The sequence below is a fragment of the Rhipicephalus microplus genome, chromosome 3, assembly GCF_043290135.1.
Source record: "Rhipicephalus microplus isolate Deutch F79 chromosome 3, USDA_Rmic, whole genome shotgun sequence".
Lineage (NCBI taxonomy): Eukaryota > Metazoa > Arthropoda > Arachnida > Ixodida > Ixodidae > Rhipicephalus > Rhipicephalus microplus.
This window is the reverse complement of record NC_134702.1, coordinates 207,952,983-207,972,028: the sequence shown is the minus strand read 5'-3', so window position 1 is coordinate 207,972,028 and position 19,046 is coordinate 207,952,983. Positions and strand designations below refer to the sequence as shown.

At 46.1% G+C, this 19,046-nt stretch overlaps 1 protein-coding gene across 1 annotated transcript in view; it reads left to right on the top strand.

Annotated features, from left to right (window-relative positions):
- Positions 1 to 18,588, top strand: part of LOC142761773 (monocarboxylate transporter 1-like) — a 57,234-nt gene extending 38,646 nt beyond the window's left edge. The window contains exons 3-4 of the mRNA XM_075888213.1: positions 1,943 to 2,477; positions 18,336 to 18,588. Of these exons, the coding sequence (XP_075744328.1) occupies positions 1,943 to 2,477; positions 18,336 to 18,588 (788 nt within the window). The remainder of the gene's footprint in view (positions 1 to 1,942; positions 2,478 to 18,335) is intronic.
- Positions 18,589 to 19,046: the final 458 nt, after the last annotated feature.

The following is a 19,046-nucleotide window of genomic DNA, read 5'->3' as shown; positions in this document are numbered from 1 at the left end:
GTTTCTCGCTGAAGAAGTGTGGACGATTATGATGTTCAACTAGCCCACATAGTTTTCCTTCCATTTAGGTCGTTAGTTGTTATGATTGCTCAAACTTTCTGCGTCATGCACACAGCAGCTTCTGTGTGCATGAGCCGTGTTGTTTGAATTTAAATATGGCATAGTGTAGGTCATTCGTCCGTCGCTATTCTCAGAAAAATTGGGCGTGCCATAAAGTCACCTGCTTGTTTCACGACGTCGCAAATCTCCGACGACTCGGCGGTAGAGTGAAGATTGCACGCAGAGACTAAAAAGCGCGTTGCTATGCTGAACAATGCATAAACGTACTTAAAATAGCTGCAGAGTGACTAATTCTGATCATTAGACAAGAAGGCCCGCCAAGCACAATGGTAGAGGCTACTTGTAGCAGCTGGCGAAATGGATGCGTGAGCGTATGCATCAAATTTGTTTAGTTGTAGCCTAACGATGTTGAGCTGTTTGTGCACGCATGCAAGTCAGTCAACTCATCCTTGTTGAGACTTAAATAAGCATTATTATTAGCAGAGGCAAGTATTCGCATGTCACCATTCTAAAAATTCGTAGTCCTGAAAACCGTGGAACCTGATCATACTCCTGATCCAGCAGATCAAGCTGCGCGAAAAGCTGCTTCAAAATGTGCCCTTTATCCCCTTGTTACAAGACGTTGCGATTGCTACCTTATAACAAGGAAAGAAAAGCAAATAAATTAGACACTAAAACGCAAAGCCCCCCCCTTCCTTTTTTTTAGCTCTTCTGACTCGGCCAAACCGACACAGTCAGCACGTCTGCCCACTCATCAACTCACAGCAACTATATTAAGCAGCCGCGTCGCTACTCACATTCGATGAAATAAAACTGATTTTCCTCAAACGAGAAGAGAGTTTGATTGGTTAATAAAATGTTTCTGGTTTTCGCCCATATTTGCGTCTCCGATTATGTCAATTTCAAGCCACGCAAAGCAACATGAAAGCATGGCAGAATGCTGTAGCGTTATAAAGCCTCTGTTCAGCGGCAGCCTCCTCCGAAATGCTGCAGCGCGAACGTGAAAGTGTCGCACAGGTAGCCCCCGCAGCTTGCACCGCCGAGGACGTAAACGCGGTGGACATTGCCCACAGCAGAATTGTAGGGCAAATGTAATGACAGGATTACCTGATTTCTATGTGGAAAGAAAGTTGTGCCTCAGTTCTTCATTTCCCAGCATGTAGCCGGCAATAAGTAATATCAAAAGGGGAAAAAGGAAGCCTTACAATCCGCAAACTTTGTTCGGTGGGGATCGGAGGGGGGCTCGTACCCCCCTTGCGTCTCCTCGTCTCCGTAGAATCGAGTATGTTTCTATGCATACGTAGCTTCCGGCACCAAGCAAATCAAAACAGGTCATGCGTACAGAACGTGAATATCATTTAATGCAAATTGTACAAAAATTGTGGAATGTGCTGTTACAAGCAGGAGAGTACCATTGTCATGATGCAAATTCACGCGTCGTCATACTTAGAAAAGGAATTATTCACATCTTTCTCTCTCTCTCTCTCTCTCTTTGCTTCTAACATTCTAGATTAGTGGTACTTTCCGAAAACATGCGAACTCATGCATGACTTACATTCGAGTTTACTCAGAAGAAAGTTGCGGGGATTACCAGGTATAAAAAGCCGCATTGAGTAGATTGAAGAAAACCTGGCCACCTCACTCTTCAATGGGCTGCTTCACAGAGGTCAAACAGGAGCACGTGGTGCACATATTGCGCGAATTGACTAAAAAAGTAAAAAAAAACCACGGCCAGAAATGATAAACACGTTATTGTGGAAATAATGCGCTGTCATGCATAACTACAGATCGCTCACAATGAAGTGATATTCCCTCATTCTTCTACATCCTGCAGCAAGCAGACGGTGCAGTAGTTCTTATGGCAAGTTCTTGTCTTTTGCAGGTACTGGACAAGGAATAATCTTCAATTGCAGCGTGGTCGGTCTCGCGGACTACTTCTCGTCATGGCGAGGACTCGCACTGGGTGTCGTGATGACAGGGGCTCCTGCGGCGTCATTCATATTTCCCGCAATATTCAACTACACTCTCGAGGAGCACGGACTACGCGGCACACTCCTGCTCACGGGAGCATACATGCTTAACATTCCTGTACTCGGACTCCTGCTTCGCACTGGCCTTCGCCGTTCCACAGAAGAAACGTGGCGACAGTCGGAGACCAATGTATCAACGACAAAGTCCAAATTATCGCCATCGTCAAGAGCGCATCACACCGACAAAGACGGCTCCCCACCCACAATTTGCCAAAGTGTGGAAAGTCTCTCGCGAAGCAATTCAGACGACCACTTACGCCGCAGTTCTATTCTGAGGAGCAGCAAATCCTTTAGGATCCCTGGCGTGGGAGGAACGGAAACGAGCAGGATAATAAAAGACGGTATTAACAGCAATACTGCATTTGGAATCTCAAGTTCTCGCCCAAGGTCAAGCGATCCGCAATTTGGGACATGGCCATGCAAGACAAATACGCTTAGTCAAAAAAGCCTTGGACAGCTTCATGACATAATGACGTCTTCACTTCCAGCACTGATTCCGTTCAGAAAAAGCGCGGAAGTCGATCCCGTGAAACTAAATGACTTTCAGAGGCGAAGTTCAATCGAAACAGGCTCATGGTTGTCAAGATGGACGACTATTTGTAAAAGCGCTGCACATGTGGCCAGAACACCTCAATTTTATATGATCGCGTATTCTTTCTGGGCTTACTGCTTTTTCCTGGATACATACCTTACAGTGATCGTAGACTATTGTGTAGATAGCGGAGTGGACCAAGGTGACGCATTCCATGTACTCAATTTTTTCTCGGTGACAGACGCTTTGTGTAGGCTTGTCATCCCACTCCTTAGTGACTGCAACGTACTCTCAACTCCTGTGCTTTTGGCCAGCTCATACCTCGTAGCCTCGGTGCTCGCCGCTAGCCTAACGCTTCTAACAAAGAAGATAGACTTTTGGATCATCGCGCTGGCCTTGGGTCTACCTTGCGGTTATATCAATGTTGGCCTCTCGGAAAGTTTGTCTACTGCAGCTGGAGAAGACAACCTGCCTATCGCTCTAGGCTTCATGTCTGCCGCTGCGGCAGTAGGGTCGTTCACGACACCCACCCTAATAGGTAAATATCATTTCGCCGACCTTAAAAGCGTATGAGCTTTGCTAAAATGTTTTTAGGAGGGTGTGTACACCTCAAGCCGCTAAAAATGTGGCAGCGGCGTAACCAGGGTATGGCACTGGGCCTGTGCCCCAACCCTTCCAGCGCACAAAATAGAGCTCGACCAACATCCCTGTCGGGCCCCTGCATCAGGTTGAAAATGTTTCCCCCTTCCCAAAAAAATTTCTGCCTATGCCCCTGCTGCAAGGTACAGATGTCTGTTGCAGTTGAACACATTTTGAGAATGTGGTGTGTATGTGGCGTGCAATGCCCATCTCCTCCTCTCTTTTTATTTCTTGTACTCTCTCATTATCCTCTCCCACGTGTAGGGTAGCAAACTGGACTTAGCCGAGTTAAGCTCCATACCTTTTCATAAGCTTTGCTTCTCTAGCGCCGTTCGCATCTGTCGACTTGCTAAGCCGGAAAACTATATTAAGGTGGTGCAGGTAAGGAAGCTGAAATAATTGCACTTCTCTGACACTAACCGAGTTCTCGATGCATCAGTAGATTTTGCGTAAACGTTCTCCGAGAACGCTCACGGCAAAACGTCTTTCTTCTCCCAAATTAGTACTGAACGAGGTAGGTACACGACAGGCTGAAAAGCAAACACATGACATTCGGTTGTACTCGTGTTATTACTCAAAACAAAAGCTTTTTAAGGACGTTGGAACGAAGAAAGAAACTACACTGGAAATGATGACATGAAAGAGTATTGTAGTTTTGCATAGGATATATTTTTTTGCAAAAATGATGTTAATCTAGGGCAGCGGTGGCCAATATTTTGAGGTGTAGGGTTGAGTTGCATGAAGCCAGCGTAGCAGGGGCTGCGCGAATTGACAAAAATTTCGCCATATCCACGAAGTGAATGATGATGAGTGGGCGAAGCTCCGGAGGTAAACCTGGTAAACCATGAATCATCTGTACATTTTGCCCACTCGATTTTATTACATCGCTCCCCCTAGCGTACGTCGCCGCACTAAATCGAACGATTGCCTTCAACCAATGACACGCGCCATATGTGACATCATTCCTATTTTATAAGATCTCGCGTCTTTCATCAACTACAAGTACCGCTTTCTAGTTTATAACATCTTGCATCGTTTCATCATCAGCTACAAGTACCACCATCTAGTAAACACTACAAGAACTAAACGAGACGTGGCTACATACAGGAGACGGTACCGCCATCTAGTGAACACTGCAAGAACTAAACTAGAGGTGGTTACATACAGGGGACGGTACCGCCATCTAGTGAACACTGCAAGAACTAAACTAGAGGTGGCTACATACAGGCTACAGGGGACGCACAGCCCACGCCCTAAGGAGCTTCGCCCCTAAAACAACAAATTAAAAAAAAACAAGAAGAAATGAGAAGAAACAAATAGGTATCACGCGTTGTTTCCGCATGCATGGCAGAAAGTTCCACTTTGCAAATACAAGTTACAAAATACACACTGTTTGAAGCCAATACTGCCACGTCAGCCTTCGGCTAGGAAGTGGCATGGGTAGGAAAAGCCTGCCTCTAATGTCATGGCGGAAAACGGGCAATACTGCCCTGCATGCCGGAGGTGGCCAACCCTCATGTAGGAAATGTTTTGAAGCTATTTATAACCCTGTCTACCATATGACCCCTTGAGAGACCCTTAAACCACACCGAGGTCAAAGGTGGAAGTATCCGTAAACAGGGGTTGTGTGCTGGAGGCCCCGTTTCGACGAGTGGACTCGTCTTCTTCAAGACCAGCTCTAGCCTTGAAGTAGGCACGTTGACACTTCAAAACGGCGGCTCGAGAACACAACCCCCGTTTGCGGATTTTTTCAATGTAACTTTCCATCTTACATCTGACATCTTCCTTCCTTCCTTCCATCTTCCTTCCTGACCGTTTTCGGATCACCTAGTTGAAAGAGACTACAGTAACTTCTCACCTTCACTGCGATTCCTACAAGCGCTAACACTTTCTCGCCACTTGTTTTTTTTCAGAAAACACAAAGCCCCACCGTTGTGATCTAGTGGTTAAGGTACTCGGCTGCTGACTCGCAGGTCACGGGATCGAATTCCGGATGCGGCGGCTGTATTTACAATAGAGGCGGACATGTTGTAGGCCCGTTTCCTCAGATTTGGGTTCAAGTTAAAGAACCCCAGGGGGTCAAAACTTTTGAAGCCCTCCACTACGGCGTCTCTCATAATGATATCATGGTATGGGACGTTAAACTCCACAAACCAATGAAATCAGAAAACACGCAGAAAGTCAACACAAAGTGTTGAGCCAGTCAGGATTTCGACATCATGCTGTTATTTCAGCTTGCGCAGTAACAAATGCAAAAAAAATTGAAGTGCAATCAGTTTATCGAGCATGATAGTCATGCGAGAGAGCGCACTTCAATCGATTCGCACTTCAAGGTACGAATCAATTCACAACAAATATCGTTCGTATATTGACCAGTCGAGAGCTCATTAGGTATTGAGGTCACGTGAGCACACTGCTCGTGTCATGAATGGTGCCGCAAAGACGATAAACGCCCGGAAGGAAATAATGCGCTCACTTCTCCTGCTTTAAGAAGTTGCTTAACGGCCAAATGGTGAGATTACTATACGATCTAAAACCGTCGATTTAAAATACATGCATGTCATGGTTTTGCTTGCCGAAGCCTCGATATGATTATGAGGGACGCAGATGCACGCGTAAGTGTTGCAGTTCGAATGTGCCAGTAGTGCACCGGCGCAACGACGATATCTTGTCAATGTGCATTTGATTATGGAAATCACTTATAATTAGACTGCAGATGTACAGGGTACGCAGCTTGGAAGAGACAGACGAACATATGAAGCCATGCAAGCTTGAAAGACACCAGCGTGTCCGCACTGCCTTTGAGACGTCGGACACTGCATATTGAGACCTCTCCATAATAAAAAAGCCTTGAATTAAGAACTTGAATAAGAAAAGCTATATCGCACTCGTAAATGCAAAAATTTAATGACCCGGAGGTCACAGCATCGCATACCGGCTTCGGCGGCCACCTTCACGATGCAGGCGAAAATGCACGACGCCAGTCTACTTAGATGTAGGTGCACGTTAAAGAATCCCAGGTGATAAAAGTTCTAGGGCCGAAGCTTCCTACGCCATGGGTAGTATGTCCCGTGCCGTCGTTGTACTAGCCACTTCTCTTTCATACTTTAGAATGTCCGCTAGATGGTGGTACTTGTACATGAGAAATATATCATGAAAAGATGCGAGATGATGGTAATGTAGTGTTCACTAGATCGACGGATGGACGGACGTGCAGACAGACATACCGTGTCTTCGTCGTCATAGTGGTAGCCAGTTTCAAGGTTTCAAACGGTGTCACAGCATATACACGTAGTGAATTATGATGAGTGGGCGAAGCGTCCATCTGTGCTTCCGTGCGTCCGTCCGTGCGTCTGGGCTCCTGTCCATGCGTCCATTCATCCATCCGCCTGCTTCGCCCCACTCTTCATCATTCACCTCGTGGATATGTTGTGATTTTTCTGGAGTACTGCTCTACGGCGTCTCTCACAAGCATAACTTGGTTTTGGGACGTGAAACCCCAAGACTAATCAAACCTGTGTTATTATTGTGAATAAAATTGTCATGCTGTAGGGGTTCACCGAAGCGAAGACGAGGAGGTAGAAGGGCGCGCGAGCAGTGAGCCGATGTGGAGATGACCTTCTTGTCTCTTGCGCTTTGCTACGCATTTCTGAATTTTCACCTTGTAAACAAATTCATTTCATCGTAACAATATTGTTATGGGGAGGAAGCGCATTGCATTGTGTTCTCGGGTGCTTGTGCCGCAGTGAAATACTAATTAAGCAGGCAAAGGTGAAGCACTTTATAGGGGAAAACTGTGCCCAGAAAACGAAATAGCGTTCACATGAGAACTGAAGCTTCGAAAGCAACCTTCGTCGTTGAAGTCTGATCTTTGGTACAGCTCGTCGGATTTTATAGATGTAGGATCAAAGACTTCATCTATATTGTCGCGAGAAAAAAGGATAGACAGGAACTTGAAGTGAACGACTGTTTACTCCGCCACAGCAGCCACCAACTTCTTCGCTCTCTTCTTCTGCCATCGACACAGCGTGGCACTACCCTCTCCCCCAAGAAAAGAAAAGAAAAGAAGGATCGCATAACTGACGCGGCTCTGGAAAACAGAAGAAAAAGGGCGAGTTGAAAAAAAAGAAGCGAGAAAAAAGTGTACAATTGCTTTGAAGGGAAGTGCCACATCACAAAGTTCGTAACTTGAAGTCAATGCAAATAGTAGGGCTTGATCCTGGAAACGGAAACCACTTCTGATTAGCGTGGTCTGCGAGAACGGTGCATGTGTCTGCTGGGGCAACTTCATAGTTGAATTCCCCGAGGTGATGAAGAACTCGGTAGGGTCCGAAGTACCGACATAATTTCTTTGAGCGCCCTTGTTGAAACCCAGACCAGGTCAGCTGGTTCGTATATCTGCGGTGGTTCTACTCTGTGGTGGATGTTGTACCGGTGAGCATCTTGATTTTGCCGCGATAAAATGCGAAAGCGCGCATGGTGCCGGGCGTCTTCGGCACGCTGAACAAAGACATATGCATCCGGGGTATCCATGTCCGGCACAGTTGGTTGCAGCATGATGTCAAGCATTGCGGTGACGCCGCGGCCGTAAACTAGATGAAAATGAGCGAAGCTGGTGGTTTTCTCTATCCTTGGTGACATATGTTGAAAGCATACCTGCAATCGTTTTATAAAGAGGTGTTCGGTTAACCCGTTAGTCTGTGGGTGATACGCAGTTGCTGTTCGGTGCATCGTTCCGCTCAGCAACAGGATCTTTTGGAACAACTGCGCCATAAAAGCAGTACCACGACCTGTGATAACGACAGCGGGAGCACCGTGGCCGAGAACGATGTTCTTGATAAACAAGTTAGTCACGTCGGAAGCAGTTGCTCGCTGGGCGGCTTGTGTTTCGCAGTATCTGGTCAAGTGGTCGGTGGCTGCCACAATCCAGTGGTTACCAGCCGTAGACTTAGAAAATGGGCCAAGTAAATCCATCCTGACCTTTTCAAAAGGTGCGTTAGGGGGTCGTAAAAGCTGAAACAGACCGGCTGGTTTCGTCGTTGACTTTTTGCAGCACTGGCATAATGTGCATGTCTTGACGTACTGCCGGGCGGCTTTCGTAAGTTTCCGCCAGTAGTATTTGCCCTTAATCCACGCTAGAGTTCGCGCAGAGCCAAGATGTCCTAACGAAGGCTCGTCATGACAAGCACGCAAAATACCATCGCGGAGAGCAGTAGAAACGACGAGAAAATAAACAGTTTTTGTTGGATGAAAGTTGCGCTTGTAGAGGATGTCCTGGCGTAGACAGAAAGATGACAAAGTCACGTGCAAACTGACGCGGGGATTCTGGGCTACGTCCCTCCAGGTATTCGATCTGTGATTGCAGTTTCAAGTCTTTGCGTTACCGCTCAGCCACAGTTATGGATGCGAGAACAGTAGTCTTCATTCTTTCCTTCTGCAGCGATATCGACGGGTGCGCGGGAAAGACAGTCAGCGTCGGTGTGTTCCCGGCGATACTTGCAAACCGCCGTTACATCGAATTCTTGTAACCGAAGGCTCCATTTTGCAAGACGGCCCGAAGGATCTTTAAGATTGGCTAGCCAGCAAAGAGATTGGTGGTCACTGACGATTCGGAAAGGGCGTCCGTACAAGTAGAGCCTGAATTTCGTTATGATCCATACAACCGCCAGACACTCTTTTCAGTCGTCGAGTTGTTCTTCTCCACAGATGACAACGTGCGGCTAGCGTAGGTAATGACGCGTTCCACGCCATCTTGATATTGCACGAGAATAGCTTCGAGGCCAAGGTTACTCGCGTCAGTGAGGACTTCTGTGCTGCTTTGGTGTCGAAGTGACCAAGGATCGGCGGCGTTTGTAGGCGTTGCTTAAGGTCGCGAAAAGCGTCGGTTTCTTTGGGACCACAGACGAAAGCGACGTCGTCTTCGACGAGTGTTTGTAGAGGGTCAGTGATCTTCAACAAAACTTGGCACAAAGCGGCGGTATTAAGCACAAAGGCTCAGAAAGCGGCGTACACCAAGCTTTGTCTTTGGTATCGAGAGTAAAGCAACTGCTATAGCCTTCTACTTCTCAGGGTTTGGGTGAACACCACTGCTGCTGAGATTATGGCCAGAAAATTTGAGTTCCTCATATCCAAAAGAACACTTTCCCGGTTTCAAAGACAGGTCGGCGGTGCGAATAGCCAGAAGAGCCGCCTCAAGCGGCTCAATGTGCTGTTCAAAAGTCGCAGAGAAGACGACTGTGTCGTCTAAGCACACTAAGCACGAGTGCCACTTGAAGTCAGATAGAACTGTGCCCATAAATTGTTAAAATATGGTTAGAGTGAAGCACAAGCCAAAAGGGAGAACTCCAACTTCATAGAGACCGTCAGGTGTTATAAACGCTGTTTTTTCTTGGTCCCGTTCATCTACTTGAATCTGCTAATATCTGCTACGGAGATCAATGGAGGAGAAGTAACAGGCGTGTCGCAGGCGATCAAAGGAGTCGTCGATGCGTAGAAGAGGATATACAATTTTTTGTTATCTTGTTCAGTTTGCAGTAGTCTACGCAGAATCGTAGTGAATTATGTTTTTTAACCAGAACAGCTGGTGACGCCCAAGGACTCGTCAATGGTTGAATTACGTCGTCGTCGAGCATTTGTTTCACCTGATGACGGATGACATCTTGCTCTTTCTGCGATTCGCGGTAAGCATGTTGGCGCATGAGTCGGAAGTTGGGCTCAGTGATGATTCTGTCCTTCATTAGAGGGGTCTGCCAGCCTCTCGACGTTGTGGCTAAACAGTCACTAAATGATGAGAGGAGACTGAGGAGCCTTGCCCTCTTAGGCTGTTCTAACTGGTGATTAACGTTGAGGCGACTGGTCACGTAAATTTCACAGCTGTTCTCAGTCGACATGGTCGTAATCAGAGGGAAGGCGTCCATCTCGTCCAATCCCTACGGTTGTACGTTTCGTAGTACGTATAGTAAGGTATGGGTGTACGTTTCGCTAAATGCCTGTATTCGCCACTGAAGTTCATAACTAAAAACGCAGTCTGGTCATTTCGGAGTTGAACGAAACTTCAATCAATGACAATTTCCCGATCAAGCAATAACGTGAGGTTACCTCCGGCGATGTTCGTAACTGACTGTCCCAGTAAACACTCAACAAGCACGAAGATACTGCTGCGAGATGGCATCCTGACACAATCATCGACTACGCGTAAGGCCACGCCACGATGTTCGTTATTGATCTTGAAACCTGGGGAAACACAGCTGGCGAAACTGACAAAAAAATCACGCAGATTAATTATCGCTCCATATATTTGCAGAATACCCATGCCCAAATGATCGGCCGAGAACAGTTGGGCAGTACAATGAATGACGCCACAAAAGCCGACGCAGAAATCTCCAGCCCGGCGGTGCACCTTTTCATAGGGTATACGAGGTGTCCCCCAGCGGTGATTAGTTGAGGGCCGTACCACGCTGTCTGCACCTTGTGTAGACGGGTGGCCAATGAAGCACTCATCACTAAATAATCAGATCCCGTGTCGACAAGCGCAGTCGCCGGATAACAGTCGACTGAAACGGTAATGGCAGTGGACGTTCTGTTGGCGGTTTCAGAAACAGGCTTTAACGTTTCGTTGTAAGGCAGCAGTGGAGGGCGTTTGTTGGTTCGCGTGACAGCGACCTCACATCCGGAGGTCGCCGTATTCAGCTTCCCTGGCGTGGGCTTACGCCACTGACACCTAGGGTCCCAAAGGATGGTCAGGCGCGGTGCGCTGATGTGATCTTAAATCTCCAGTTGTTAGTCAGTGATGAGTCAGTCACAAATAAGCAGTAATAGTTTAACGAACTTAGTGGATTAGCGGGAACAAAATACGCATGAGCCATGCACTAGACAAACCGTAGCATTTATATTAGAAACACTATTTTGTCAGATTTAGCGCAACCGCGCTTGGGTGGTTTACGTAGGACACGTAAATATTATATGGGTTCACGGCCGCATCGAACTAAGTTGGCGTTGCTTTTGAAGGATTTTCAAGGACGGTGTTAAAGGAATTCGCTTGCAGATTCAGCCACCAAATTTTCATAAGTAATTGGAGTTTGTGAGAACATTTTCTAATTTGAACGGCCCTAGTCCTAACAAGAATGTCAGTATAAATAGATCAGCAGCATATAGGGTTTCGCTTCTGGTGCGCATTTTCTTTATTTACCTTTACTAATATATGAAAAGTCGCATGCAGAGATACAAGCGAGCATTTTCAGTTTTTTATTTTAATTTTTTCAAGCATTCATCGTCTGGTAGGTCACGCTGCAGTCACAGCTCGGTCATGAATTCACTACACCGCTATATTTAAACTTGCTGTCTGCAATGAACGCTTGTGGCACAGTATCACCATTCCTGTAACTCTCGCTATCCCACTAACGCTAAACTAAAATTATCTAATGTGCGGTCCTGACGTCCTCCCTTTTTGGCTGATATGTATCTCCCGCTCAGATATCTCCCATAGGCACGTTTACAATCACTGTTGCAGCTGTTGTGTATATGATAGGTTTCCTTTGCTATTCTCTTTTAGGTGCGGATCCCTTCATAGGCTTGTCTTGCCATCCATCCATACATCACATGCGGCGTGATCACAATCGCAGTAAAGCGCTCAATACAGGCAACAAGACTGGCAATGCTCAAAACCAGGTTAAAATAAACGAAAAAAGGTCTAAAATAATACCAATCACAGAAACAACCAACACTTTATAGAACCCAAAATCTCCAAAACGTCTGAAAACGTTGGACTGATTGATCAATGATTGATTTGTGGGGTATAACGTCCCAAAACCATCATATAATTATGAGAGACGCCGTAGTGGAGGGCTCCGGAAATTTCGACAACCTGGGGTTCTTTAACGTGCACCCAAATCTGAGCACACGTGCCAACATTTCCGCCTCCATCAGAAATGCAGCCGCCGCAGCCGGCATTCAAACCCGCGACCTGCGGGTCAGCAGCCGAGTACCTTAGCCACTAGACCACCGCGGCGGGGCAAAACGTTAGACTGATTCCCGTGCAGTGAGAGAGGGTGCCACAACCTCGCCAAGTTAGTGGATGTCGTCCCCCCCCCCCCCCAATCTGGGCCGGTACTGCGTCGCTATACATCTGATGGGGGAAACAACCGCAATCTGAAGAAACACACTGCAGGGGACACGTATCTCAACTGCCGTAACAAATGGGCAGTTCATAAAACGCAGTAAAAATGAGCGCATATGTCGCACAAGAACTTTGAAAATCTACCTCACAACATTTTATTCATACCGAGGAAATCTTGCATACATTACAACCTCAAACACTGCCGTCATCGACACTTCGGTAAACGCAGCAGCCTGATCTCTACGAACTGCAATCGCTGGGGTGTCTGTGCTACGCAACTACTCAGCTTTCGCAATAATTGGGATGCTGTAATTCTTCACCGTCTTAGTCTTTGGCAGCTAGCACACCCTGTATATTTTATGATATTTTTTTCGAAGTGAGCGGGTTACGACTGCACAAACATGTCACTGACGTCTTTCACTCAGATTCATTACTTTGCCTTTGTGAATAGACACGAAAGGCGCGGTAATTATTATCCGAACACTGATGCCAGCGGAAGCTTTGGTAACCACTCAAATTCAAGGAGCAATGAACATATTAGTGGCACAGTCAGAAAAGCAGGACAGAAGATATCTCATTGACTGACCTAGTAAGCCTAAATAAATATTTCACCTCCTTAATGCCCAAAGTCAGTCATTTACATAGACTTCTAGGCACAAACGTTTTTAAAATTCATAATTATAAGCAAGCCGAAGCATATTAAGGACCTTATTCTACCTGGATGAAGTTCTAAACTAATAAGCTGAATATTAAATACATTGAGATGGTCCGAATCGAAAGCAGGCACTTCATATTACTGAGAAATCATAATATAATGAATAGCCGATGGTCGCCAAAACATGCCAAATGTGCAAAAGTAATATAGTATCTTCAACCTTGCGATCGTAGTGACTATATGCTATATTAACTGTCGTACATGATACGTTATAAGTTATAGCAAACCCTCGCTGACGCGTTCAATGACGTTCCCGAAAAGAAAATTCGCTTGACACATTACGCTCAACCCTTAGGTTAAAAAACGTTTATACTCGGTCCACAAGTGAAGCTCACGGTTGTTGTTTCTTTTCTTTGCAGGCTTATTTCGGGACATGTGGGGCTTCTACGACGACCTCTTCTTCGTCATGGCTGGTGCACTGATGGTCTCTTTTGCTTTGTTTGCTGGACATTTAGTTATCAAGACAATGAAGTCAAAAAAGCTCCCAATCTCGCAGTAGGAATAGGGCTCCTATAAATTAAGAAACGATTTTGATTTATTCTGCGTTCATATGCTTAAACGCAGCATTGAAAATTTTAATCATCTGAATCTCCAGATTTAGGGGTTGTGAGTGGAACTGGCCTCATTAACTAGACAGCACGTTGGTAAGTCGTGGTTGCCTGCTCAATCCAAAGATATGCAAACAGAAGATATCTGCTTAAAATAGATCGTTACGTTTGTGTTTATGCGAAATACAACTGTGAGGTTGGGGAAGACAACAAATTAATACAGAAAATTATTCACCTCTCTGTAAATTGCCAGGGCGCTCCGACAAAGCCCCATCAAACGACTTCATCCGTGAACTCCTGTACTCGGTGGAACGTAGAACTCACCAAAGAACGCAGGCCACACGGAAATACCATGAACGCTTTTGCGCGAGCCATCGAAGAGCTCCTGCGGTGGTGCAGGGACTATGGTGCTCGGCCGCTGACAGAAAAATCACGGGTGCCACACCGGTCGTCGTGGTTGCATTTTGATTGAGGCGAAGTAGTAGCGGCCCGTGTACCTAAATTAAGGTACGTTTTGAAGAGCCCCATGTAAGAAAATTTCGAAACCCTCCACTGCGGTGTTCCTCATATATATATACTATGCGTAAAAGGGAAGTTGCTATTACAAATAAATAGTGTAATTCTCAAAATGGGGTGCTGAGATATCTCACCATGGAACAATTATGCCTCGCAATAAAATCGGACTTGAACACAATCAGCTATTCTCTCTACTCAACTGGTGCTTGTCTCGTTTTGTGTGATCCTACATACCTAGCATCGTGTTTTCTCTCTTAAATGCGAAGCATTTTTTGGCGAACTTCAGCGACATTGAGCATATCTATCTATCTATCTATCTATCTATCTATCTATCTATCTATCTATCTATCTATCTATCTATCTATCTATCTATCTATCTATCTATCTATCTATCTATCTATCTATCTATCTATCTATCTATCTATCTATCTATCTATCTATCTATCTATCTATCTATCTATCTATCTATCTATCTATCTATCTATCTATCTATCTAACACCATCAGGCCGCACGCGCCATGAGGATGTTACATGATCGCTTCCCCCTCCATCAACCGCGATGTAGCGCTTCCTTACCACCTCCCCATCCTTATCCCTGTAATAAAAATCCAGACGACGCCAATATCTATCTATCCGCTTACGTGTCGGTGCTATCATGATCACCCACTTAACTAGAGAAGCACCAGAAGTACTACGGGAGGGTAAAATGTTTTGGCAAATACGACTTACTGGTCATGACATGCATGATGTCACTCACAATCCCTTCGCGCACGTCGTCAAACACATTCCTAAGAAACAGTGGGTATGTGCCACAGGTGTATGACATTTTATATCTACCAGAAACGGTGACAGCACGCATAGGCAATTTGAACGCTTTATTGTTAAGAAAAAGAGGACATAGGCAGCGTTAACCGTGTGAGCGCTAACAATAAATGTCATTGTCCTAGCTGGAATAGAACCCTAGCATTCAGCGTGGATATCAAGTGCTTTCCCACAGAGGCACGCCAGGTCTGAGAACTGCTGGTCAAATAGACCACAATGTTCCTGAAACGTCAGCTGTGGGCTTTCCAATTTTATAACACTACATACGTAGAGCCGTCACATCGACTTAACATCAAATATAGTCACGTGTCATCCGCTTATAAGTTATTGTAGCAGTGTCCAGGGCTACCATCCTCGCGAAAACCAGCGCTTCATATCTAATTATCGCTTCTGGTGTTGTTGTTATATATGTTGCTGTTGGCATCGTTACGCAATTCTCAACAACTGGTGATTTACAGCAAATGCGGTCGTTTATTGTACGTTTCTCCGTGCATTAGCACAAATCCTTAGTGCAACCTCACAGCGAAACGCACGCACACTCAGACACAAGCGCACATACACACAGACACACGTGCGCACACTCAAACACACACACACACACACACACACACGCACACACACAACACACACAACACACACACACACACACACAACTGAAAAACACTCCGTTTCGTTTTAAGATATGCCCAGAAATATTGATTCGTATTCATCAGAAAAGGGCTGGGCCAATGAAAATGATACTTCCGGGCTTAAGAAAAGCTCGATTTACGTGACAGTGAAATTAGAGTTCAGAGTGAGCATCTGGTGTTTGCTGCATAACGTTCTGGAATAAGACACAACAAATAAACATGAACATCAACTTTAAAAACTTTTTTTTACGCTGAAACGAGATCTGCCCACAGATATACATGTGATGGAGTTTGCTGGTAACTCCGCGTATAGCTATTTTGTCTATGTAAAGTTTTGATATAAAAAAAGGTTCGCAAGAACGCTTGCAAAATTTCAATAATTTTTTTTCAATGGAAGTGCATTTATGAGAACAAAAAATGTACTGTGCCTAAATGTACTTAAGTGTACTGTAGCCATGTCTAAAAGCCAAGTTGTTATCAAGAGGCAATTTCGGGCTAGGTAATTCGTATGTGTAGTAAAACAGCACCGGATACAATAACAGACGGTGCGAGTAGGACACGTAATAAAAGCCAGACTAACAATTCAAAGTTATTTAGTGTTTGCACATAATAAATGCTGCCTTCACTTGAATAAACAGAAGAAGGAAGCTTAAATTACACGAGATAGGGCAGTGCATCACGTGGTAACCTGTACGACTCATGTACGTCTCCTTCTTCTCGTGCCCCGCAGCGGTGGTCTAGTGGCTAAGGTACTCGGCTGCTGACGCGCAGGTTGCGGGTTCGAATCCCGGCTGCGGCGGCTGCATTTTCGATGGAGGCGGAAATGTTGTCAGGCCCGTGTACTCAGATTTGGGTGCACCGTAAAGAACCCCACGTGGTCGAAATTTCCGGAGCCCACCACTACAGCGTCTCTCATAATCATATTATGGTTTTGGGACGTTAAACTCCATATATCAGTCAATCCTTCTTCTCGTCTCGTCTGTTCTTGTTTGCGGCGCTGTTTTACTGCCAAGTTGTTAGAAATCTACATTTTAAAATAGCCTGCCTTTTCATGCAATAAGCCAAACACATACAAAAATGCAGTTGGTGCCTATGACACTGGAATTTTGCGGGAGCTTCATATGCACTAAGTAAGAATTCTGGCTTTATCTGGGACATTTTTTTTGCGCACAAACTGCTTTGTTGTCCAATGGCAACGATGGCCTTTCACACCAATGAAATAGCTTTCTTTTATTTTGCGTAATACATCACTTAGTATGTGTTTTGATACTCTAATAAAGACTACCCATGTTGCCGTTAAGTCCCACACGTGAGCAACCAATAGAAGTTCAGCTGAGTGTACCACTTACAAATTGCAGACCCCAAACCTCTGCTCAAGAAGATGGGAAAGGAACATTCGGCAAGGAAGCAGGCGCACGCCCCAAGCCGCGAAAAATACGCGCAGGAAATACACAGTAGCAACCCCCCCTCACCACCACCACCACCACCACCACCACCACCACCACCACCACCACCATCATCATCATCATCACCATCACCATCATCATCATCACCATCATGATCATCATCATCAGCCTGACTACGTCCGCTGCAGGACAAAGGCATCTGCCATGTCCCGCTAGTGGACTCGGTATTGTACTAGCTGCTGCCCCTTCATACTGACAAACTTCTTAATCTCATCTGCCCACCCAACCTTTTCTCTCCCCGTAACCCGCTTGATTTCTCTGGGAATTCAGTCTGTGACACTTAAGGACCAACGTTTATTCTGCCTACGTGCTAGATGCTTTGTCAGTGTTCATTCGCCATTCTTGATTTCAACTATATCCTTAACCCCGGTTGGTTTCCTGATCCACTCCGATCTCTCCTTATCTCCTAAGGGTACACCTATTATTTTCCTTTCCACTGCTCGCTGCGTCACCCTCAATTCAAGCTGAACCCTCTTTGTAAGGCTCCAAGTTTCTGCTCCGTAGGCAAGTACTGGCAAGTTGCAGTTGCTATATGCCTTCCTCTTGAGCGGTAGGTATATAACAACTGTATATACCAACCACCCCTATAGCCCCTGCTAAATAGTGTACGTGGACGCATTCATCGGGCAACAAGAATAGCCACCGATGTTCGCTATATAGGGCATGGACCAACCTAGAGGACGCCGAAATAGAGACCAAGCTGCACATAGCGCTTAGCGTTGTTTATACATCTACGGACGAACTATATGCTATCCTTGATTTTGCCAAACATGCTTATTACGCCACTCAGATCTTACCAAGTGAGAAGAAAATTTTCTACAGAGTATTTATGACTCCCAAGAGGCATTTCGCGCTCGCAAGCTCTATCGCACTACCACTCTCGTCGTTAACAACTACGTTTTTACGTGCGTCGTCTGTGGGAACAAGTGCATGATTTGCATTGGCTTCTGTGACACATGGATAAAGAATGAAACGAGTGGCCACATCGACTGGTGCGCGCATGGCTACTGTCCACGCTGTCGAAACCGCCCGAACACATATTGCGCAGCGCACCAGAAAAAATTTAACACAGTGATTGGCACGATGCCATGGAAGCAACAGCCCAAGTAAAGCGCTACCGGTTGAACTATCTTCTCGATGTATCTAACCCTTCGGATATACCTCCACTTCCTTCAAGCGCTGGTACGCGCGGCAACAGAAATTGTTGCGACAGATACAGATGGGAACTCTCCTTACCCTCTTCCTTGTGCAGCGTTTTCACAGATATCGAGACCTGGGCACCCCAACTATTGGCATCTGCAGTCAGAGCGACCCCCGACAGGACCTGGCGCACCTTATCTGGTACTGCCTGCTGTACTCTGGAACCAGGCAACAGGTCATTTCTAAAATTCTACCGGGATGGCGCCCGACTTCACTCCAGGCCTGGGCACAACCCGGGCGCATCACTGGCCCTACCGCCAACGAGCTATGGCAGTCGCTGTTTGCTGTTGAGTACCTGGACGATCGCAAGGCTTAAGCCATTGGCACCAGGCTCTGTCTTGGGCGTGACAGCGAGAACATCAACTCGTAAGACGCTCACTAGGACTGCGTTTCAGAAGCGAAGATCCTTTTAGTGTAACCTTGTCCTGCGTGTGGCGTAACTGAGAGAAGAGACAAGAAAAGAAAAGCACCGCATGTCCATGTAGTGAACGATGATGTTGATTTGGGCGAAGCGCTGGAGGGTTTTATCGCTAAACCGTGAACCATCCATAATTATCGCCCACTAGATCATCGAAGATGTGACAAACACTGTATATATTTATTCAATAAATTTTGAAGATCCACTTCAAGCCGCTTCCGTGCAGCTTCACGTATGGCTGGGTCCGCACGCCAATCCCGCGTCGCATCGGCCTCCTGTTGTCGCACTGCAGGGTCTGCGTGACGCCGCCGCACGGCTTCGCGGCACGTTTTCGCCTCGCGTGCCCGTACGTCGGG